The sequence below is a fragment of the Ambystoma mexicanum genome, chromosome 1q, assembly GCF_040938575.1.
Source record: "Ambystoma mexicanum isolate Mex_15411 chromosome 1q, UKY_AmexF1_1, whole genome shotgun sequence".
Classification (NCBI taxonomy): Eukaryota; Metazoa; Chordata; class Amphibia; order Caudata; family Ambystomatidae; genus Ambystoma; species Ambystoma mexicanum.
The window spans coordinates 1266512945-1266537272 of NC_090922.1; the positions used below are offsets into that span (position 1 = coordinate 1266512945).

At 48.8% G+C, this 24328-nt stretch overlaps 1 protein-coding gene across 6 annotated transcripts in view; it reads right to left on the reverse strand.

Annotated features, from left to right (window-relative positions):
* The window catches only part of MYSM1 (Myb like, SWIRM and MPN domains 1), a 1148256-nt gene that overhangs the window by 777329 nt on the left and 346599 nt on the right, over positions 1-24328 (reverse strand). For 4 of the 6 annotated variants that reach the window (XM_069642079.1, XM_069642082.1, XM_069642081.1 and 1 more), the window contains one exon: positions 20544-20622. The exons of the other annotated variants lie outside the window; for them this stretch is intronic. In XM_069642079.1, the coding sequence (XP_069498180.1) occupies positions 20544-20622 (79 nt within the window). The remainder of the gene's footprint in view (positions 1-20543; positions 20623-24328) is intronic. 6 annotated transcript variants of the gene reach the window in all.

Here is a 24328-nt window from a genome sequence, read left to right on the forward strand (position 1 = left end):
GGTCTGGATGTGTCTCTCAGGCCCCAGGAGAAAGCGGCTACAGGAGTGCTGGCCCCTAATCACTGGACCCAGGACTATCCCGAACCTGGGGGTTCGTATCCCGAGCAAGCCATCTGAGGTATTTCGTATCAACTTTCCCCCGCTGTTCTTGGAACGATTCGCGGATTTAGGGTGGTGGGAACACCAAGAGATTTCCTAGTTTGGCCACATCGCAGCAGTCAAAATGAATCTGATCCCACGTTTGCTCTACCTGAGCTCAGGAGTGGCAGTGAGTCCAGGACTCAGACCTTCGTTCACTTCAGGGGAAGATTCTCGGTTTAATTTGGGGGGGGAACAAGCGGGCTAAAATATCCAGGAGGATCTTTCTAAAGCCAGCGAGGGTGGGAGGCTTGGGGGTCCTGGATGTGTTTCGTTATAATCTCGCAGCGCAGCTCTTGCACGCTTTCACCTGGGGAGGGCCCAACCTGAATGCCAAAATGGAAATGAATTGAACAAGCCCAATCGGCAGTCAACCTATCTCGGTTACCTAACAGAGGGGAGACATCTGGGGCAGGAATGTGGCTTCTCTTTGCTCGCAACTAAAAGCACACTTTATTACATGGGAAAGGCTTTTCGCAGATGGGAAATCTCTAGGGGTTTGTCGCCCTTCTAACCTGTGTGGAACAACCCAGGTTTCCTACCAGGATGCTGGGGGGCTTTAATAAATGGGTGGAGGGAGGATTGGAATGCTTACGGCAGCTTTATAAAGACAATAGGACATTGACATACAAAAAAATGCAAGCTTACTTTTAACATACAAGACTAGGAGTGTTTCAGATTTACGCAGCTGAGGCACTGGGCCTCCCACCCAAATGCAAGAAAGGGGGCCGTTAGGTCTCTTTCGGTCCTCGAGCTGACATTACAGGAGGATACTATGGGAGGGGGGGGCGGACCTCAAAATTATACAAGATTCTGGACACGGGAGATCCGGTACCGCTACAGATGGTATCTCATTACAGAGAGGCTGCATCATGTGGACAATGGTTACCCCGCTACTTGTTAGCGGGGCTGCAAAGCAGTGGGCTCCCTGTTTCACATGGTCTGGTCATGCCCAAAGGTGGGCCTTTACTGGAAGGAGGTGCTAAGGAGATCACAGGGTTGACCCTCCCCATGGACCCACGTGAGGTGCTTTTGGGGGACACTGGTGGTGGGGCGTTCCCCCTTACTGATCCAATGGCGACCTTTATTGCCCATCTCCTTCTGGCAGCAAAGCTGGTCATTGCCCGCACCTGAAAGATGACCGAGGGCCTTGTGGTTCAAATGTGGTGGGTCAAGACGGGACAAAATCACGGCACCATATGAAGAGCGTTCCCCAAAGCGTGTCTCGGTGTGGGCCCCATTCATTGACTATGCCGAGTGATATCCTGCAATGGCCGCTAGGCCCTCAATGATGCAACATTTTTCTGCTCTGTGATCCCGCCTTGCCCCTGGAAGCAAGGAGGGGGTGGCTGGAACCACCATTCTTCTTTGACCTTCGTTAGCTGTGCTATTTGCCTTCGTTAGCTGTGCTATTTATACACAATGTTGATAAACAGGCATGTTAGCATGTGTTTCCAGATTCATGTGTGGGGGTGGGAGGGGAAACCGATTTGGGCGCAGCTAACTCATTTTTGTACCTCATTGTTATACAGCAAACTGGCAGATCCAGGGGCCGTTCCCCAAAAGTGTTCATACTGTACTGTACCCAATGTTAAGCTTGTTTCTGTACTCAAAACATGTTAATTTAAATAAAAGTTGTTTGAGAAAAAAAGAAGAAAAAAAATATTTTAAACAACATTTTTTTTTTTTTAAATCTTTTGTTGAGTTGACGACGATCTAGCCGTGGCAACAACCTTATTGCAGTCCGCTGGCAACTGGAATCCTTCAAACGCTAGGGCTGCAGGAGCCAAGCCCTCAGGTTCTGCGATCCTGGGACGTGATGCAGGATTGCACCTCCTTTCCTGGTGAGCAGATCCGCAACCACTGGCAGCTTGACCAGAGGCGACCCTGACAGGCTGAGAAGGTCCGGGTACCAAATCTACTTCGGCCACGCCGGGCAACACGTATCATCCAGCAAAGGCACTGTTTGAGTGGACTGATGACTTGCAGCAGGAGAGTCAAAGGGGGGGGGGGGAACACGTACAGAAACAGGCCTTCCCACAGGAAGGAGAACATGTCCCCCCCATGCGCCTTGGCTGGTGGAACCTGCTAGCAAATTTCTGGCATTTGGAGTTGGTCGCCGTGGCAAACAGATCGATTGGGGGCCTGTCCCACTTGATGAAGATGCGGTCCTCCTGGTCCTGCCAAAGTTCTCACTCGTGGCAGGAGCGCAACTCCCTGCTAAGGGAGTTGGTGATGGTGTTCTTTACTCCCGCCAGGTGAAAGGGGATGAAGAACATATCTTGTTCAATGGCCCAGTGCCACAAGTTCTGCACCTCTTTGAAGAGCAATGGGGATCAAGTGCCCCTCTGCTTCCAGATGTAGAACATCGTGGTGGTGTTGTCCATGAAGATCCTCACCACAGAAAGAATGACTTGAGGGCCAACAACACTGCCCGCAGCTCCAAGAAATTGATGTGGAGATCCTTCTCCTCCGGCAGCCACAGTGCTCTGGCGTGCAGACGTCCAGTGTGGACTCCCAAGCCCTCCAGGGAAGCGTCTGTGATGACCTTGGGCTGGTATGGGGGGGGTTTGAAACCCAGTGCCCTGGGTGATGTTGGAGTGCACGCACCACTACCTTACCGGCCAACGTAACACCTCGTCAAGAGGGATCTTGTCCACAAAGTTTCCAGACACTTAAATCCAGCGATCGTCCTCCAGGAACTTCTTAAGAGGTTGCATCCGCAATCTGCATAGTCGGGATAAGGTAGATGCACAACGACATCATGCCGAGCAGCGACCTGATGGCCCGCACTGTAGTGATCTTCAGTGACACCAGCCGTTGTACCTTCTGCAGCACGGCCGCTATCCTCTCCTCTGAGGGCAATGCTAAACAGGAGACTACGTTGAGCCAGGCTCCTAGAAACAGTGCATTCTGCGATGGTGTCAAGGAGGACTTTGGATAATTTCATGGAGTACCCCAGATCCATCAGCAGCTGGACGGCCGTCTGTGTGTTCGACAGCTACCTCTCCTCAAATGGCCCAGATGAGCCAGTCCTCGATGTACAGGTACACGTGTATCCCTCGTAGACGTAGATAGGCCGACCGTGATGCCAGGCACTTCTTGACACCCTGGGAGCTGACTTTAGGCCGAAAGGGAAGCCTTTTAACTGGTAGGGTCATCCCTGCACCACGAAGCATAGGAACTTTCGATGCTTCCTGTGAATGGGGATGTGAAAGTAGGCGTCAAGTCTCCTTCCTCCAGTTAGTCGAGCATGTGCTGCAACGTGAACATCCTGAATTTTTGGGACTTGAAGAACTTGTTGAGGCGGTGCTGGTCTAGGATGGGCCTCCAGCCCCCAGTCTTCTTCTTGACAAAGAAGTATCTGGAGTAGAAAACGCAGCCTCACAGTCGTCTTGGAACTAGCTCCTCTCCCTTTTTTGCAGAATGGCCTGTAACTCCTGCAGTAGCTGAGGGATGTACTGCTCCTGCTAGGTCACCGGAGGAATCTGCGCAAACCTTTGCTGAAACTCCAGGGAATGTCTGTGGTGGAAATCTTTTCCCACCCGCTGATGAATCCCGTCAGCCGGCCTCACGCCAGGGTGCATGGGTGGGCGGCCAGACGTCTTGGCCAGTTCAGTCCTGCTTTGGCACCTGCGTTCCGCCGTGGGTGCAACGAGGGCGCTGACCACCTCGATCTGCCCGACGATCCTCCGGAGGCGCGTAAGGAAGAGCAGTGTTATTGGAGAGTACCCAGGGCATGAGACGTACCAGTATCAGTCTTGATGGGCTCCAAGGACTCGTTGATGGCCTTCCGAAAGAGGTTATCCCCATCGAAGTGCATGTCCAGTGCCCTCGTCTGGACATCCTGGCGGAAATTGGTACCCTTCAGCCAGCCTCGAGAACGGAGACAGACAGCCTATGTCGGCTGATGTCCATAGACACTGATGGCATGGTCTGACACCACTTTTCCCTCCTGGAGGTATGCGATCGCCTCCATCCGCTTGTCGTCAGGTAGGAACTCCAGGATCGGGGCCAACTTGTAACACAGTTCGCCGTCGTACCTGGCCAGGATCGCCAATGCATTGGCTGCCTTGATGGTAGACACCAGAGTAAATTACCTTACTCCCCATGGCATCCACCTTCTTCCCCTCGCTGTCCGGAGGGACTGAGGACAAGGGGTTAGACCTCTACCTCATAGCCAACGACACCGAGTCCGGCGACGGTTGAGACCGTAGGCACTTCGGTGCGGACTCCGGCACCCAGTACTTTTTCTCTAGCCTATCACGCTTGGCCAGGGCCGTTCAGGAATTCTTCAAGAGGGCTAAGCCTTCCTCCCACGTCATCCAAGAGGAGCACTGCCATGATGGTCTTCCTCTTGGCCTCGCACCTCTGGTATAGGCCGGTCGTAAACTGGAAAAGTTCAGAAGCTCTGGCGGCCATGACATGAAACAACCTAACCTCATCCGAAGGGGACGGCCCCTGCTGCGGTGATCTGCCCACCGTGACAATGTCATCATCCATCGTGGCCGTGTCCGTCCCTGTGTCCATCGGGGGGAGGGTACCCGAAGCGGGTTTGGTAGTTGTTGCAGAGGCGTTGGATGGCGCTTCCTCTTTTTAGCTGGAGGCTGATCATGGAGCCACAGGGGCCACCTTTTTGAGACTTTACTTCCTGCGCCTGAAGCTGGAAAGATGCAGATATCACAAGCTAAAATGTCCAGAAATCTTTTTGAGCACCAATTGCAATGTAAAGTACTTCAAGTCAATTCCATTTTATTGGTTTCCCTTCACGCTGGACCAATGTCTAAATCCTTGTTAGTTCAATTCTAGGTCTTCTGACATTCAGATTCTGGCCAAGGCCCAGTTTAGCGAGTGTTCCTCCATTGAAATTGCTGTGGGAGATTCAAGAGGGGATCTAGATTGGCAAGAAAGGACGGTTGCCAAATGCAATAAGTTGGGTTGGCTGCTTGCCAGCCCCTTGTGCACACCCATTTCAGTAATTCCCAAGAAACTCAATTGGAGTGAAGGAACAGACTTGGAGCACAATTCTCAGAATAGCATCCTCCACCTCTGGCAGGAAGCAGTGGGTCAAAGGAGCAGATTATATTTGAAGAGACAACGCTGGTGATCTGTATCAAGAGTATAGTTTTATTATACTCATATGTATGGAACCATCGTGTCAAAGGTTATGCACATAACGAATAGAATTGTGAACACAAGCTATTTACGGGTTGTCAGACAAGGAATCTGCACACATGGACACTTCTTTAGGCCTCAAACTAGTCTGCCCGAAGTGTTCCGAGCCAGAAGTTTGAGAAAGCATGTTCGTAGTTCAGCATAACCTAGTCTAGAATGTATAAAATGTAGTGTGGACCTGCACCTTATAAAGGACCTGGTGGATAATCCTACATAGAATCTGAAAAACTGCCCCTTTCAAAGTGGCCTTGAAATTGTGTTTCAAATGCTGTTTTTTTTACTAAACCAGACACCAGGGTCTTTTTTACTTGATGTTACAAAACTTTTATACTGTTCCAAATCACCACTGTAGATGTTTCAGAGCCCCCAGGTCTGTCTGTGGAATGACATACAATGCCCCTGCCAGGGATACCAAGACCTTGGTCTGCTGGACGACAGAAACCAGTCCATATGAATGACAATGCATTACTTACCGTAAAAGCATTTCTGATGGTTGTATCTGCTTAGATTCACATGCTGTGCATAGTCTGACATCCAGTGGTCACTGCGGAGTATTGCATTTTGTTTTTCGTAGTCGAAAAGAGGACGTCGACAAGGCGTGTCTGTAACACTATCCCTATAGTGACGTGCGTTGTACCCACAATCCCTCACGCGTCGAGGTCCCTCGGTTTGTATTTTTTCTTCCCTGAGGGAGCCTTCTATACGTGAGTGAGTACAGAAAAGAGAGAGAGAGATGTAGAAAGGTGTCTATGTTCCTTCCATCCGAGCGGGGAGGAAGGGTGGGCGCATGTGAATCTAAGCAGATACAACCATCAGAAATGCTTTTACAGTAAGTAATGCATTGTCTTCTGATGTTTGTTAATCTGCTTAGAATCACATGCTGTGCATAGACTAACGAGCAGTACCCGGAGTTGGCGGTGGGTTATGAGAAGGAATAGTAGAGAAAAGATGTCTTAATACTGCCTGTCCCATCTGGGAGTCAGATCTAGAGTGTGCATCTAGACAGTAGTGTTTTGTAAAGGTGTGCACAGAACTCCAGGTTGCCGCTTTGCAGATGGACTCAAGGGGAACATTTGCAATGAATGCTATGGATGCCCCAGTGCCTCGAGTAGAATGTGCTCTTGGCTTGAAGGGTAGTTCTCTCTTAGCAAGAGTGTAACAGAGAGTGATGCATTGAACAATCCATCTAGATATAGTGGATTTTGAAACTGCATCTCCTTCTCTTCCTGCTGCCACCGAGACAAAGAACTGATTAGTCTTTCTCAGTGGTCTGGTTCTTTCCATGTAGAACATGACAGCTCTGCATCAAGTGTATGCAGACTTTTTTCTCCCGAATTGGAAGGGTTTTGAAAGAACGTTGGTAGTTCTATTGACTGGTTTACATGGAATTTTGAGATGAATTTCGGTGCAAACCTTGGGTGTGTGCGTAGAACCACTTTATCTATGTGAACTGTTACAAAGGGGTCTAGAACAGAAAGAGCCTGTAGTTCACTTACTCTCCTAATAGAGATGATGGGTATTAGGAAAGCGGTCTTAAGAGTGAGGTCCTTAAGAGTTGCTTTGTGCATGGGTTCAAAGGGTGAGCCCATGAGTCTGATAAGTACCACATTCAGGTCCCAGCCGGGAGCTGGGTTTGCTATCGGAGGGTGTATTCTCTTTACTCCCTCCATGAAGGCTTTGATAACTGGGACTTTCAACCACAACACTTTAAGCTGGGAAGTGGTGTATGCAGAAAGTGCCGCTAGGTGGACTTTAATGGAATTGAACACTAGACCTGAGTCCAGTAAATGGGTCAGGTACAGGACAATGTGCGTGGGGGAGCAGTCAACTGGGTTGATGCTTCTTCCTCTACACCAGATGACAAATCTCTTCCATTTGCTAGAATAACAGTGACAAGTGTTAGGCTTTCTAGCCTCCCTAAGGATGTCCATGCATCTCTGCGGGAGTTGTAAGTGTCCAAATTCTATGATCTCAGGAGCCAGGCTGCTAGGTTCATGGTCTGAGGGCATGGATGCAGTGTCCTGCCCTTGTCCTGTGACAGCATGTTGTGCGGGCAGGGAAGTTTCACTGGGGGAGATAGAGACATCTCCATCAAGTGAGCGAACCATGGCTGCCAGGCCCACATAGGGACCACTAGTATCATGGTAACTTGTTCCTGGTGCATCTTGTGCACAATCTTGTTGAGAAGGGTAGTGGGGGGGGGGGGGGGGGGGAAGGCGTAAGCAAATTTCCCTGACCATGGAATCCATAGACCGTTCCCCTTGGATTGGTTCTGGGGGTACCTGGAGGCGTAATCTTGGCATTGTGAGTTCTCCAGAGTTGCAAACAGGTCTATTTCTGGCAATCCCCATTGTGTGAAGACGTCGAAGACGATGTCTTCGTGCAACTGCCATTCGTACTCTGAGGGCAGAGGGAAGTCTCTGCTGAGTTTGTCTGCTAGCAGATTGAGTTCCCCTGGTACATGTTGCGACAGTAGGAACATGTTGTGTTTGAGAGCCCACTTCCAGATATTCTGGGACAGCTTGGACAGTCCTGGAGAGTGGGTGCCCCCTCGCTTGTTGAGGTAGTACATGGCTGTGGTGCTGTCCGTAAGGTCCATCACTGTCTTCCCTTGTAGGTGTTCCTGGAAGGCTTTTAGTGCCTTGAACACGGCCAGTAGCTCCAGTAGGTTTATGTGCTTGGATGCTACGCTCGGAGTCCACACTCCGTGAGCAGTCTGATGGGATAGGTAAGCCCCCCCCTCCTGTGAGGGATGCGTCTGTGGTTTTAGAGTGGCTTCCACTGCGGGTGTGGCAAAGGGTTTCCCTCTTACCAGCTTTTCCTTTGTCCACCACCGTAGCGAGAGAACCAAGGCCTGCGAGACCACCACTAGATCGTCCCAGTGTCCGCTGGCCTGACACCACTGGCTGTTGAGCCACTCTTGCATTGGGCGCATGCGCAGGCGCGCGTGAGGTACCAAATAAATACAGGACGCTTTCATTCCTAGCAAGCGCATCGCTTTGCGCACCGTCACCTCTCGACCTGCCACATATTGGGGGATCTGAAACAGCATGTTTTGGAACCTCTCGTTGGAGGGGAAGACGAGGCCGTCCTTTGTTCGAATTAGAGCCCCTATGAATTGCTTGGTCTGGCTGGGGTCTAAGCTGGACTTCTTCTCGTTGATGGAGAAGCCCAGTTGGAACAAAAGGTCTACAGTCTTTTGGGTATTGGAGAAGCATGTTTCGTAAGAATCCCCTGTTATGAGCCAATCGTCGAGGTAAGGGTATACTGGGATGGACAACCTGCACAGGTGGGCCGCTGCCACTGCCAGTACTTTCGTGATACCCTCGGTGGAGATGCTATGCCGAAGGGTAGCGCTCTGAAATGGTAGTGTTTGCCCTCTATCATGAACCTGAGGTATTTTCTGTGCACCGGCAACATTAAAATATGAAAGTATGCATCTTTCATGTCCAGTGTTGTCATATAATCCCCGTGCTAGCAGTGGGATCACTTCCTGTAAGGTTACCATACGAAACTTTTGGGGCTTGACAAACTTGTTCGCTGGGCGCAGATCTAATACAGGGCGCATGGTTAGATCCTTTTTGGGTACAAGGAAGTACACTGAATAAATACCTTCCGTTACCTGAGATAGAGGCACGACCTCTATAGCCCCTTTTTCCAGTAGCTGGTCCACTTCTTGGAGAAGGATGGCGAGGTGTTCTGGTGTCATGCGTCGTCCCCTCGGGGTCTGTATGTTGGGGAACTGTTGAATTCTATACAGTAGCCGCGGGCTATGGTGGGTAGTACCCAGCGGTCTGATGTTATTCCCTCCCATGCTGGAAGAAATGATGTTAACCGGCCCCCGACCAGCGATGCATGGGAGGGGACCTGAATCTTTGCGTCACTTGGTGTTGTTGGTGGCTTGGGAGCCTCTAAGGGTGGAACCCCGACCTCTCCCCTTGCCACGGCGTTGACCTCTTTGATTGTACTGGCCACTATTACTTTGGCAGTTTTTGTCAGAATATTGAAGTTGTTGATTCTGTTGCTGGCGTTGGCCACGAAAAGTACGCTTGTTGCCAAATCCCCGCCTGTTAGGGGGCTTTGAGATTTGGTCCAAGGTCTTTATGGTATCAAATTCTTTTTTTGCATTTTCCAGTGCGTCGTCCACTGCCTTTCCAAAGAGGTTAGACTCTTCAATAGGCTTGTTAATGAGCGCCGCTTGCGTTTCTGCCTTAAACCCGGAATTGCGAAGCCAGACGTGGCGCTTCAGCAGAATTCCCTGTACCAAAGAGCGGCCAGCAGTTTCTGCTACATCAAGGGTATTTTTAACGATGCTTTGGTTGACCAGAGACCCTTCATCAACTGTAGCCAGCAATCGAGTTTTTAGGGGTTCAGGGACTTCCTCGATGTCCTGCTTAAGCTTTCCCCATTGCGCATCAGCATAGCTTGCCAGCAATGTGTTATTATTGGCAATCCTAGTTGAGAACGCTGCCGAGGTGGGAATTCTTTTGGCTAGGGCATAAAGCTTTTTCCCCTCTTTATCCGGGGGTGCCTCGCTGGTAGACAGTGGAACCCCAGCCCTTTTCCTAGTGTTAGTCACCACTAAGGAGTCCGGGACTGAGTAACCCTTAATATATAGTGGGTCTGATTGAGAGGGTGAGAACAATTTTTCGATTCTTGGATTAACCCCTCTTACTAGTGCAGGGGTGGTCAGTGAAGGGTTGATTCGTCTCTTAACAGAGGCGAGTATTGGAATTGTTTGGCTGGTGGGTTTTTTTTCTTTGATAATCCTTTCCATGAAGTCAGTGTCTGGGGTGACCTCCCCAGTTTCGACCTCAAAATGTGCTGCTGCCTTCCTCAGCAGCGCATTAAAGGTGAGCTGATCGTCAACAGGTGAAGGGTTCCTGACTGGTATGGTCTGAGGAGACCTGATGTCTAGAATGTCTGGCTCTGTAGACCCTGATGGTGACTGCCAGGGATTTGGGTCACCCTCACCTGGGTCTTCCTCGTACCCTTCCTCACTTATGTTAGTGTCCTCATGGAAGCCTTCTCCCTCTTGTTGGTTTTCATCATTAATAAACTCCTCTCCTTTCTGGAAGTGAGTGTCCTCTTCGGTGAGGTCATAAGAGTTCATATCCTCCTGAAAGGGGTTATAGAACAACTTCGGGCATTTAGCCCTTGGACTTTCTAGGAGTACCTCCCTAGGTCTTTTAGGTGTCCTATTTTCTGGAATGGCCATGAATCTGTCTAACTTGTCCATACAGGACTGGAACTTCTCTAAGGTCCACTGAGGTAGGCCAGAGCGGTCTGGGAGTGAAAAAGGAGTTTCTTCTCCTTGTATTTGCCTAGATCTGTCCCGTAGTGTCGAAGATAAGGTGCCTTCGCCTTCTGAGAAGTGTTCTGGCAGGCTAGGGCTTTCCGTCGACGGTGGGAGCTGTCCCAGCCTACTTTCCGGCGCCTTCGGCGTTTCTTTGGCCTTGTGCGCGGTTTTCGGCGTGTCACTTGTCGCCCGTCTCTGGCCGTCCCTAGAAGATATACGCGCGAGGTTTTCAGCGATCATTCTCTCTGTCGAGGGATCGCTCGTAGTCGCGCTAGGTACCATTGATTCTTTACTGGCAACGTGCGCACTCTTACGAGGCACGTCGCCGCCTGAGGGTTTGGGGTTAGCGCCCTTATTTCCAGAGTGCCACGGAAGCGGGGAGGGCTGGCGACCCTTACGGTCGGCGGATTACGCCGGTGGGCCCGGCGCCTCCGTTGGCACTATGGCTGCCTTCATCTTCGACAAATGCGTGCCGTGGGGTATGTGTTTATGAGATTTGTTGTGTGCGTCCTTGTCGCCGGGGTGTTCATCCCCATAAGCTGGGCGTGAGCCGGGCTTGTCGGGGCCAGGGACGGACGAAGAGGAGCGAGAACGCTCCCTCGAGAGGTCTACAACCTCCGTTACGGGGGCCGTGTAATCACTGTCCTCGTCACATTCGGCGGCAGCGGCAGCGGGCGAGGATTCTGACCTAGACATGGCATAGGCCGGCCACCTTTTGACCCTGCGGTCTTTTAGAGTTTTGGGCTTAAGTACTTACAGGCCGCACAGCCGTCCTCCTTGTGATCGAGGGGCAAGCAACGGTTGCACCGTTTGTGCTTGTCCTTCCAGGTATATTTACCCTTGCAAAGCGGGCAAAACCTAAATGGCGTCCTCTCCATAGCTGAGGGCAAGAAGTGTGACTACGACCTCGAAAGAGAGTGAGGGGAAAGAGAAAGGCATTCTTAAAGAGAAAGAAAGACCACACAACCCCACTCTCCCTACTGTGTATGGCCGGCGAGGCCAGGCCACGTGTTCGGCAGCGCCGAAGGATCTCCTCCGCTCATCCTTCCGTCGAAGATCTTGCTCGGCGGAGAAACAGCTCTGCGTCGAGGGAGGGATCTACGTTATTGATATTAATAACAAACGACCAAAGGTCGAAGAAACTATTTGGCAATGTCTCTCGAGGAGCTCCGCATAAAGGCGACCAGTAGCTGGGCGGAAAAAAACAATCTGAGGGACCTGGACGCGTGAGGGATTGTGGGTACAACGCACGTCAATATAGGGATAGTGTTACAGACACACCTTGTCGACGCCCCCTTTTCGACTACGAAAAACAAAATGCAATACTCTGCAGTGACCACTGGATGTCGGACCTATTGTCATGATCTCTGCTTCCAAAAGCAGAGGGTTTTCCCAACTCCCTTGGAAGCAGATCCATAACCCAGGTTCCGAGTGCCAACCAGTCCCAATTGGGACCTTTTGGACCCAGTCCTGGCGCCAGTGGCACCAGGCTCATAAATATGCCCAGTCCCAGCGCTGGAAGCGCCGGGCTCATAATGCTTGGGTGGACTTACCTGCAGCAGACCATGCTGCTTACTTGCCTGCCAGTTGAGCCTCTGATCTTCTTCTGTTTGGAACTACTTTTCCTGTTGGGTGGGGCAGGAGCCACTCCCTAGATTCAGAACACTGGAACTCTTCTGGAAAGCAGGAACTCTTTTCTTACCTAGGCGTGGCTGTGGAAGGAGACACCTAAGCACTACAGGAGGCTATTTAAACCACACCCGATGGATGAATCTTGCTTTGCGTTATTCTGCATCCTCTGCAGCAGAACGCTCATCGTGTCTTCTGCATCTGATCCTGGGCCTAAGGAAAAAGGCTTACCATCCTGAATCCAGTCTTCAGCAACACCTATAAAGACAAGAAAGAACAGGTTAGCATTACGGTCTTCAGTGACAGCTCTTCACTTACCTGGTCCATCGGCTGTCACCAACGCCTCGCGGTGCATTCCGGCATCTGAAAGACAAAGGCTTACCTACTCTTCGTGCGCTCCGGAGGTCTTCACACTGCATTACGGCATCTGAAAGACAAAAGTTTACCAACTCTTCGCACGCTCCGGAGGCCTTCGGCGCTGCATCCCGCATCTGAAAGACAAAACAAGGTGCGTTTAAAGACATTGGGGAACTTTAATACTCACGTGCCATTACTCCTTTCCACATCTAACCCAGTGGGTATTCCGGCACCCTGCAGCCGCTCCGAACTTGTACCTGCAAAATAAAAAGACAGTTAGAGCGCATCGTGAAGCAGGCAACAAGCGCTTACTTACGTGCTTCCAGGCGCTTCTATTCATCACACGGGCTCCATCTTCAACTCACTTCAGCCCGTCATCCGCCATCGCCGGAACCCTGCAAAACAAGAAACATCATTACTAAAGACTTTAAAGACATTAGAGTTACTCGAAACTTACCGTTCGTGCAGTAAACGACGGACAGCAGTCCTCTGAAGTCAAGAGGCCTGCTCCCCTTATCCAGTGAAGAAACTGGTTACAGCACCCTGCCCCGAGGCATATGGAGAGCACGGCGTTCACTTACCTAAGGTGAGTGCGTTAACCTTTGGGGTTCTACAGGAGAAGAGAAAGGGAAGAAGAGAGAGACATTCAATAACCCAGTTCCTTAATCCCATATTTTCTATCTGCAGACATCTTACCCTTCAAGTCAGACATACATTGCACAGAGGTCCAGCCCAAAGAGCCAGCCGTGTGTTGCACATCACCTTTGAAGATACGGTATGCGCCCAGTCAAGACCGGCGCCTCTACGGGAATCAGGTGAGCGTTACAGAACGCAAAGCCTACCACAAAACTCCTGTCCAGGCGCTATGGAAACCTCGGATACCGACCAGCTAGCCCAGTTACTTGGGGAACTAAGGGCAGAAGTGCATGCAGCCCGTCAGGAAACGAACGCTCTAAGAAGGGAACTGATTATTTCCAAGGAGCGAACAGATGATCTCGCTAGACAATTGCTACAGTCACAAGCCGGACAGACCCCGTTACCCGCATCTGGGGGAAATCTTCCTTCTACATCCTCTATGAATCCAGTGCAGATCAACCTACCTGGGAATGTACCTCTGGCTCCGCCCGAACGATTTTCTGGTGACCCAAAGAGGTTTGCAGTATTTATCAATCAGTGCCGGTTGCATTTCTTATGCCGGCCAGCAGCCTTTCCAACTGATCAAGCTAAAGTAGCTTTCGTGCATTGGTACCTTAGTGGCAATGCGGCAGACTGGTCGATCCCTCTAGTAAATCAAGATGATCCGGTCCTCCATGATTTTCAAGCTTTTCAGCTCAGTATGGAAAAACTGTTCGCAAGACATTCACAGGGGCAGGCCTTGGACAATGAGCTGCTTTCGTTGCGACAAGGTAATCAAGACCTTTTGGCTTATATTGCGTCTTTCAACAGACTGATAGTGGAAACTCAATGGCCTGAGGACAAAAGGATTACGCTGTTTTATAGAGGTCTACGTGGAGAGCTCAAAGATGTGTTAGCCCAAGTAGTGAATCCCCCACAAGATTGTTCGGACTATATAGACTTAGTCGTTCAAATAGATCACAGACTGCAGAACAGGAAGGCCGATCGTTCCAAGTTTGATGCTCGAGTATTTTCCAAACCGCCAACTCCTTCCAAAGGAGTAGACTCTGGGGAACCCATGCAAATAGGAGGTCTGAAAGGTCCTCTAACACAAAAGGAGCGGGAAAGGAGAAAACAGTTGCAATTATGCCTCTATTGCGGAAACTCAGGGCACTTTCTTCGAGACTGTCCGGTGAAACCTGCCAAGAAGGCAGTAGGAGCTGCAGTTACCAAAGTTACAAACTCTGAGCAGGGAAACGACCTCGCCCGACAAGAATAGAGGTCCTCTTGCCGAGCGTGAAAACCAGTTCCGTGACCTCGCATTTCGTGATACCTATGGTCCTCATTAGCCCTGATAATCCGGATCGATTACATGCAATTGAAGCTTACGTCGACAGCGGTGCCATCGGCAATTATGTGGATCATGAAATGGTTTTGAGGATGAATCTAACTCTTTGTCCCAAGGCTGTAAAGGACGTCATTACTACGGTGGATGGTACGGAGATAGCCTCCGGGCCAGTAATGCATACCACTCAAGAGGTGACGCTAGTAAGTCAAGATGGACACCATGAGAAGATCGTGTTCGATGTGATCAAGGCCCCTCAGTTTCAGATTATTCTAGGAATACCTTGGTTAGAGAAACACAATCCTCTGATCGATTGGCGAGCAAGAACGGTCCAGTTCCCAGAATGTGTCTCTACTTGTCACCCTCCACCTGGTGTTGCACTGGCAGCAATTTCTTCAGAGACTCCCCAGTTACCTCCCGAATACCTAGAATACCAAGATGTTTTCGGGAAGGATCAGGCTAACTCTCTACCTCCTCATAGGTCTTATGACTGCCAGATAGACCTGATACCTGGATCTACTCCTCCTTGTAGTAGAATTTATGCCCTCACCGAGCCTGAGAACCTTCACCTTCGACAATACCTGGATCAATACCTGGCAAATGGGTTTATTCGTCCTTCCAAGTCCCCTGCTTCTTCAGCTTTGTTCTTCGTTCCAAAAAAGGAAGGCGACCTTAGAACTTGTATAGATTATCGCTCCCTGAACCAGATCACCGTTAAGAATAGATATCCGTTACCTTTGATCCCTGAACTCCTGGACCAAGTCAGAAAAGCATGCATATATACAAAGCTGGTTCTTAGAGGAGCTTACCACTTGGTACGAGTAAAAGAGGGCGACGAATGGAAGACGGCCTTCCGCACCAAGTATGGGCTATTTGAATATCAGGTCATGCCCTTCGGACTTTGCAATGCCCCGGCCGCCTTTCAATATTTTATGAACGATGTCCTCAGTGTGTGTTGTTGTTTACATTGACGACATCCTCGTTTATTCTTCATCGGAATCTGAACATCGGAAACACGTGAAAATGGTCCTCGAAACATTGCGTCAACACAAACTTTTCGCTAAGTTGGAAAAATGTGTTTTCAACGTGACTGAAGTTGAATTCTTGGGATTCATATTATCACCTGGCGGAGTGCGTATGGATTCAAAGAAGGTCGATGCAGTTCTCAAATGGCCATCACCATCCTCCGTAAAAGGTGTGCAAAGCATGTTAGGCTTCGCTAACTTTTACCGCAGGTTTATCCCCGAATTCTCTCGAATAGTCCAGCCCATCACTGCCTTGTTAAAGAAAAACAAAAGTTTTGAATGGTCTACCGAGGCGGAACAAGCTTTCCAGGATTTGAAGACTAAATTTATCTCTGCACCAATCTTAAAACACCCTCGCCCCGAACTCCCCTACATCGTGGAAACTGATGCTTCAAGCCTTGCCAAGGGGGCAGTTCTATCACAAAAGGACCCGGTAACCAATCAGTTGCATCCCGTGGCATTTTGGTCCCGCAAATTCTCGCCTCCTGAAATCAATTACACGATTACTGACAAGGAACTTCTGGCTATCAAGTCTGCCTTTAAGGCTTGGCGGCATTATCTGCTGGGGGCCCGACACACCGTTACTGTGATTACGGATCACCGAAACCTGCAATATTTGAAAACCGCAAAAGCCCAATCCTCTAGACAACTCCGTTGGGCATTATTCTTTGCCGAGTTTGACTTCATAATTACCTATCGACCTGGTACAAAGAACGGTAAAGCTGATGCCCTTTCTCGGATGGGAGTGGAAGAACACTTGATCAACCCTAAACCTGTACCAATCATTCCTGAACAAAGAATTCTGGGTGTAATCGCCACAGAATCCATAGAGGAAGTTAAGGATAAAGCCAGGCAACTTGTAACTCCAGCAGACATACAGAATTGGCATCTGCAGGGAAAGGACTTTGCAGTAAAGGACAACGTATTGTATTTCCAAGAACGATTATACCTACCCAGCACAGATTTACAGAAAAAAGTAATCGCTTGTTATCACGATTCTTTAATGGAAGGACATCCCGGTATGGCCAAGACCTCAGAAAAGATCAAGCGCTACTTCTGGTGGCCGTCTTGGAAAAAAGATATCAGAGACTTTATAATGTCCTGTGGAGTATGCGCCCAAAACAAGAGTCAAAAGGAAAGACCAGCAGGCCTCTTACACCCTATTGACATCCCACCTCGCCCTTGGCATACGCTTTCTATGGACTTCATCACCGATCTACCTCCATGCTCCGGATACAATACGATTCTAGTAATCGTGGACTTATTCTCCAAGATGGCGCATTTCATTCCGCTCAAAGGCTTGCCAACAGCAGCAACTCTGGCCCTAGAATTTCTCGAAAACATCGTCCAACTGCACGGTTTTCCTTCGGTTCTAATTTCGGATCGAGGTAGTCAATTTATTTCTCATTTTTGGCGAAGTTGCTGTCGGTCGACTCAAATTGATGTGAGACTATCGACCAGTCACCACCCTCAGACCGACGGACAAACCGAGAGGACCAATCAAACTCTGGAACAGTATTTACGCTGCATGCTGCAACAAACTGAAAAAACTTGGAAAGACATCCTTTGGGTAGCCGAATATGCCTACAATAACTCTGTCCATTCGGGAACTGGGAAAACCCCGTTTTTTCTTTTGTACGGCAGTCACCCTCGAACCTCGGAGTTGGATCCCCTCCAAGATCTTGAAACACCAGCAGTAGACTACCTGCATTCTACAATCACCCAAGCCTTTAAGGAAGCTGTTTCTCATCTTCAAAGGGCTAAAGAACAATACAATAAAGGAGCAGATCAACATCGGAAGGAAGCCCCTCAATATCAAGTAGGCGATCAAGTCTGGTTATCCACCAAATATCTACCTCTAAAAGGGCCACGCACATTCAACCCAAGATACCTTGGTCCCTATTCCATCACTACCATAGTAAACCCAGTAGCGGTCAAGTTGGACTTGCCCCCGCACATGAAGATACATCCGGTCTTCCACGTCTCTCTATTAAAAACCGTGCAACCTCAAACCCGACTAACTAAATCTCCAAAACCTATCCTAGTTGATGGAGAACTCGAGTTTGAAGTCAAAAGCATTCTGGACTCCAAGATCTCCAAATCTAAACTATTTTACCTAATTGACTGGAAAGGCTACGGCCCCCAAGAGAGATCCTGGGAACCTGCTGAATATGTCCACGCTCCTCGCCTAATCAAAAGATTTCACCGAACATTTCCTGACAAGCCAAAACCCCCAGAGGAGCCCGGTTTGGGACGGGCCTTGAGGGGGGGGGTACTGTCATGATCTCTGCTTCCAAAAGGTCAGGGTTTTCCCAACTCCCTTGGAAGCAGATCCATAACCCAGGTTCCGAGTGCCAACCAGTCCCAATTGGGACCTTTTGGACCCAGTCCTGGCGCCAGTGGCACCAGGCTCATAAATATGCCCAGTCCCAGCGCTGGAAGCACCGGGCTCATAATGCTTGGGCGGACTTACCTGCAGCAGACCATGCTGCTTACTTGCCTGCCAGTTGAGCCTCTGATCTTCTTCTGTTTGGAACTACTTTTCCTGTTGGGTGGGGCAGGAGCCACTCCCTAGATTCAGAACACTGGAACTCTTCTGGAAAGCAGGAACTCTTTTCTTACCTAGGCGTGGCTGTGGAAGGAGACACCTAAGCACTACAGGAGGCTATTTAAACCACACCCGATGGATGAATCTTGCTTTGCGTTATTCTGCATCCTCTGCAGCAGAACGCTCATCGTGTCTTCTGCATCTGATCCTGGGCCTAAGGAAAAAGGCTTACCATCCTGAATCCAGTCTTCAGCAACACCTATAAAGACAAGAAAGAACAGGTTAGCATTACGGTCTTCAGTGACAGCTCTTCACTTACCTGGTCCATCGGCTGTCACCAACGCCTCGCGGTGCATTCCGGCATCTGAAAGACAAAGGCTTACCTACTCTTCGCACGCTCCGGAGGCCTTCGGCGCTGCATCCCGCATCTGAAAGACAAAACAAGGTGCGTTTAAAGACATTGGGGAACTTTAATACTCACGTGCCATTACTCCTTTCCACATCTAACCCAGTGGGTATTCCGGCACCCTGCAGCCGCTCCGAACTTGTACCTGCAAAATAAAAAGACAGTTAGAGCGCATCGTGAAGCAGGCAACAAGCGCTTACTTACGTGCTTCCAGGCGCTTCTATTCATCACACGGGCTCCATCTTCAACTCACTTCAGCCCGTCATCCGCCATCGCCGGAACCCTGCAAAACAAGAAACATCATTACTAAAGACTTTAAAGACATTAGAGTTACTCGAAACTTACCGTTCGTGCAGTAAACGACGGACAGCAGTCCTCTGAAGTCAAGAGGCCTGCTCCCCTTATCCAGTGAAGAAACTGGTTACAGCACCCTGCCCCGAGGCATATGGAGAGCACGGCGTTCACTTACCCAAGGTGAGAGCGTTAACCTTTGGGGTTCTACAGGAGAAGAGAAAGGGAAGAAGAGAGAGACATTCAATAACCCAGTTCCTTAATCCCATATTTTCTATCTGCAGACATCTTACCCTTCAAGTCAGACATACAGTGCACAGAGGTCCAGCCCAAAGAGCCAGCCGTGTGTTGCACATCACCTTTGAAGATACGGTATGCGCCCAGTCAAGACCGGCGCCTCTACGGGAATCAGGTGAGCGTTACACCTATGCACAGCATGTGATTCTAAGCAGATTAACAAACATCAGAAATTTAGTTACAGCTAATATTCATGTGCCCTCTTGTCACACAGCTGATGACGTGGCAGGCCATATGAATGATTCCACCCACTGATGGGTGTGCAAAACTCAGTGAAATCCTTCTATGATTGATGGTGGAGGCCTAAGGTATAAAACCAAAGCTCTTACGTTTGCCCATTCCATTTGGGATTAGGGCATCCAATACTATATTTTTTTATGCTTTCTGGGACTGGCAGTTTTGCTTTCGTCATTTTCCATTCAGTGCCAAAGGTCACACAATGTAAAAGAAAAAAAGAAAAAGAAAGAAAACCGTGATAGATGACAAGTGACAAATAGAAAGGGGGAAACTTGAAACCTCTGGGAATGAGCTTAGGTTACTTGATAAGGTAGACAACGATAGGGATACCAAAGCATTTCGGCATGTTGGGTTGATAGATACATACATAACTTCCAACTTGTGGTATTAGGTAGATACCAGCTCAGAGCAATGAGTGAAATGTTTTACTTTCTCCTACTCCTAGGTGCCTAATCAGCATGAGATAATACATGTCAAATGCAGATGAAAGGTCCAGTAGCAGTATAACGTACACAGGATTTCTGTCTAATGTTCTAAGAACACTATCCATTACTCATATAATGAGAACTTGAATCCAAATGTGCATGAGCGACTTCCAATCAAGGAATTAATATATCTGTGAAATTATTTCGTTTTCCTTTTCTTTGCCCTATAATATATTGACCCGCCACCATTTTCATAGCAGTGGCTCAAACATGGCTCCCGAATTTGAGGCCATTTTAAACCCAGATCATGGCTATTATGCACCAATCAAGGCAGTAAGGGTATTTCTATATGACCCAAGCCAGAGAAAGGTGACTTCAACATATGTTGGCCTTAAATTTGGAAAGCAAAGAAATTAGGAGGGGTGAGACATTAAAAGGCGGTGACATGTTCAGCGTGATCTTAAGAATGGGAAATACACGACAATACATTTGGGCAGGATTACTGGTTGCCGATTACAGTGTGTACCACATTATTTCCTCTGGCTAGAATTATCAGAGTTCTTCCCACGCAGGAAGGATTACATTTTGACAAAGATTGAATATCTCTAGGAAAGCATTTGTAGCTGATGAATTTCAAATGTTAACACTTTCAGCCTAATCGAAAGCTGCGGCTCATTCTGTTAAATGGAACTGCACATGTATGCTTATACAAATAAGGCAATATGTAAAATACATATGACATATGAAACAATTTACCAATCCTTGATCAAAAAGCGCTTTTTCTTCCGTTGTCCATTTTAATGGCAAGCTAGCTGGTTTTGCGGGCGATCGTTCCCTAAATGATAAAAATATTCATATTTTAATTGTTCAAGTACGAAGCTTATTAAAACAAGAATAGGCAATTAGGGATTACAAGCACATGAATTAATTGCAAATTCCAAACAAATACCCACACACCTTGGGAAATACTCCCTCATGGACAGCTGCAGACTATGTACCCCCTTATGCCTATTCCACTGCCCTGCACTCAGTATTTATTCATGAATCCTAATTATCTTTTCAGGCCTCGCTCATTGGGTTATTCTCTCTAGCAAATCCTACATAACAGACCCAGGACATTAACACTACCCCCAGCACACAAGATCAGAGCAGGAACAGTCGACCAAAGCATAGATGCCACGACAATTTAATGTTCTCAGCTGCGGGCACTACAGATGGGATACCAGAACATAAGCCGTCCCCTCAATTCTATGTCAAGACCGCTTAAACTCTTTAATGCTACAATTCACAGTAGCCTTTTCAAATCTTCACTCTCTGTTTTACATTTTTTTTTTTTAACAGTCAAACATCCAACAAAACAAACCTTCCACTACACAGGACTACAAATCCCCAGAGTCTACAGTGTCCCTAGCATCTAAGAAGAAAAAAAAAAGAGCTCAGTCCTGGCAAAGGCACCGCAGGTAAACAACCCAGGAAAGGGGTTGTATAGGAGGGGGGAGGATAAGGCCCGGAATAACACCCACTCTTCTACTCCCAAACACCCAGGCCAGATGGTTGTGATACCACAGGAGGTAGCTGACCCCTTTAAAAAAGTTGAAGAGTGCTTTTTTGGGGAAAACGGCATTGCCAAACCTCTTAACCTCTTACCCCCTTCCATGGGGGCCAAAAAAATATAGGGGCTGCCAATGAAGGCGAAGTCACCTCCAATGAGGAGTGGGAGAACGGAGATAATCTCCAATGTGATGATGATTAAGTGGACAATAGTGGCAAGAATGAAGGTAGCAAGACTGCCAGTGAGCACAAAACAGTGCAATTGCCCAAAGCTAATCTGGAGGATGTGGACGACATAGCTGACATGTTCGACCCAGAGAACATTAGACACCCGAATTCTACGGAATGATTACTCTGCCAGAGGGTGGGCCGATACATGGCACAACGCATCAGAAAACCGATAGAGAAGGAGATGCGGTTCAGGATGAGGGCAGAAAGCCCTAGGCCAGAGCTTCCAGGCAAGGTGATGAACACCCCCAGAGCTTGATGCCAAAATTGTCACCAGTGTTACCAAAGCCGCGAAAGAAGTCAGGAAAGGTGTAGGCCGTTCCTGGAAGAGCTGCCAGGACAAAGTCCTTGACAAAGTCCTGGACATGACAGGTCCCCCGGCCAAAATAATGGATTTGGCAGAGGGAGCCAAGGATACTGGCAAGCTGTAGTAGCAGTCACGTTGGCCATCTGGGCGCATAGGGCAGTGTGCCTCATTTGCCCTCTCCTCGGAGAGGCATTGCAGTCTGTTACTAATGATAGACAGCAAACTAGGAGACCTTGCGCACTATGAAGTGAGTGAATCAGCGAAGGGCGTGTTTTTCGGAGAACCCTTCGCTAAGGAAATGTCCCGATTCATAGGGACGTATACAGCTCTTGAGAAAGCCCAGACGTCCATTCGAAAGATATTCGATGGATGGGTTGTCGCAGAGACCGGCAGGCACATGGGCTGTTCGGCCGGTCGCTTCAGCTCGACAAGGAGGCCCCGGGGACCCACAGCCCAGTACTGGGGGAGTAGGCAGTACGATGCCTTTTTCCCCCTCAAGAGGCAGGGGCCTGCATGGTTGCAGAGGCTACAGACAGCAGAGCGCTACCGGTGGTAGTGTGCAATGCAAGCGTTATCTCAGTCGATGCTTTGGTGTTGCAGACAGTAGCAGGCTTCAAGCTAGAGTTCATGAGCTTGCCCCTTCTTGAGCATGCCCCAGTGCTGCTCAGGATGACGAGAGAGGAGGAGAAGCTCCTCGATGCAGACTTTGCAGTCTGCTAGAGAAGGGAGCGATAGAGCAGTGCCCATCGAGGTAGACAGATTTTTACAACAATATGTTCCTGGTGTACAGGAAAGGGAAGTTGAGGCCAATCATAAACTTTAAGGAGATCAACAGCTGGTTTGTCTACAGGTACTTCAAGATGGAGGGTATTCACCTCAGAGATATCCTACACAAAGCAGATTGGCTTACTCGACTTGAAAGACGCCTACCTGACCATTCCGGTAGCACAGGACCATAGGCAGTTCCTAACATTTTTGTGGAGCGGTCAGAGTTGGAAGCTCTCGTGCCTCCCCTTCGGGTTGGCCTCGGCACCCTGGGTGTTCACCAAGGTCATGAGACTGGTGTCAGGAGCAATCAGAGACAGGGGGATCAGGATTATTGTTTACCTGGATGACATTCTAATCTTCACACAGGACAAAGAGACATTAGTGAATCAGGTGCTCTGCTGACCTCAGAGTTTCTGACCAATCGGGAGAAATTGAAGCACGTTCCGAGGGAACATATGGAGTTGGAGCATTACAGAGTGCTGTAGAGGCAAAAAATCAGGCACTTGCAAGGGGGCTGTTGGAGGGGGGGGGGGAGAAAAATATCACCAGAGTGTTCTATTAGACAAAGAAGGGAAAGCAGAGCTAGGTTGGTGGTTGCAGAACATGGAAGCCTGGAACGGCAGGGCCATTTTCGGAGATGTGCCAGAATTAGTGATAGAATCGGACGACAGCAGGTCCGGTTGGGGCGCAAGGTCCGGTAAATTACAGACACGAGGAAAATAGTCAGCAGAGGAGTTAAAGCTACACATACACTGTTTACAGCTGCTTGCGTGTTCCTTTGCGGTGAGAGAGCAAACTGCTGCATTCTGTTGAAGATGGACAACATCATAGCAGTGTGGTACATTAACAAGTTAGGGGAACTTGATCGAAAATGCTGGCAGAGATGGCGAAAGACTTCTGGCATTACTGCCTAGAGAGGAAGCTAGCAATAGCGCCCGAACATCTTCCAGGAAAGCAGAATGTGATTGCAGACTGCAACTGTATGTGGAGGATACCAGAGATTGGAGGTTGCACAGACCAGTGTCCTTTCAGTTACAAAACCTCTGGGGGCAGTTGGGCATTTTTAATTTTGTTTTCACTTTGTCCAGTATGCGCTCTAATTCCTCTTGTGAGCTTCCAATTGTCATGAGTAGGTCCTCATTTTTTTTTAAGCAGGCTGTCAGCATCCGGCTTTTCCTGCTCATCATTTCATTATGGATGATTTCCAGAATTTTTTGGGTGAGGCTTTCTTTCAATTTTTCAGAGGAAAAGCAAGCTGTTTCTGTCTGTCACGGATTTCAATGAGGACAAGCTAAGTTCCCTTCTAATTACTGCCGCGGGAGTTGAGGATGGTAATTTTAAGACCTTGAGCCAGAATAGGCCTTCCAGTTTGTTCCAGAGTGTAGCTGGAAGTTGTGGCATCACATCTGCACCTTAGGTAATTGCTGGTGTAACCTTGGCTTTGTAAAAATTGATCATTGTCAATAAAGAAAATTTGACACATTTTCTATCGAGGATCGATGCTTGCGCTGCTATTGTGATGGTTCTGGCTTGAAGAAAAAAAGAAAGTATGATAGAAGGCTGTTTTTAACTGACACTGTAATACGATTGCTGTCTGGTCCAGGAGGATTATGTCATCTGCATAGAGGAGCCTTGTGATCTTTGACTCTCCTATGGTAGGCGGGAAGGGGCCGGTGTTGTTTTCCAG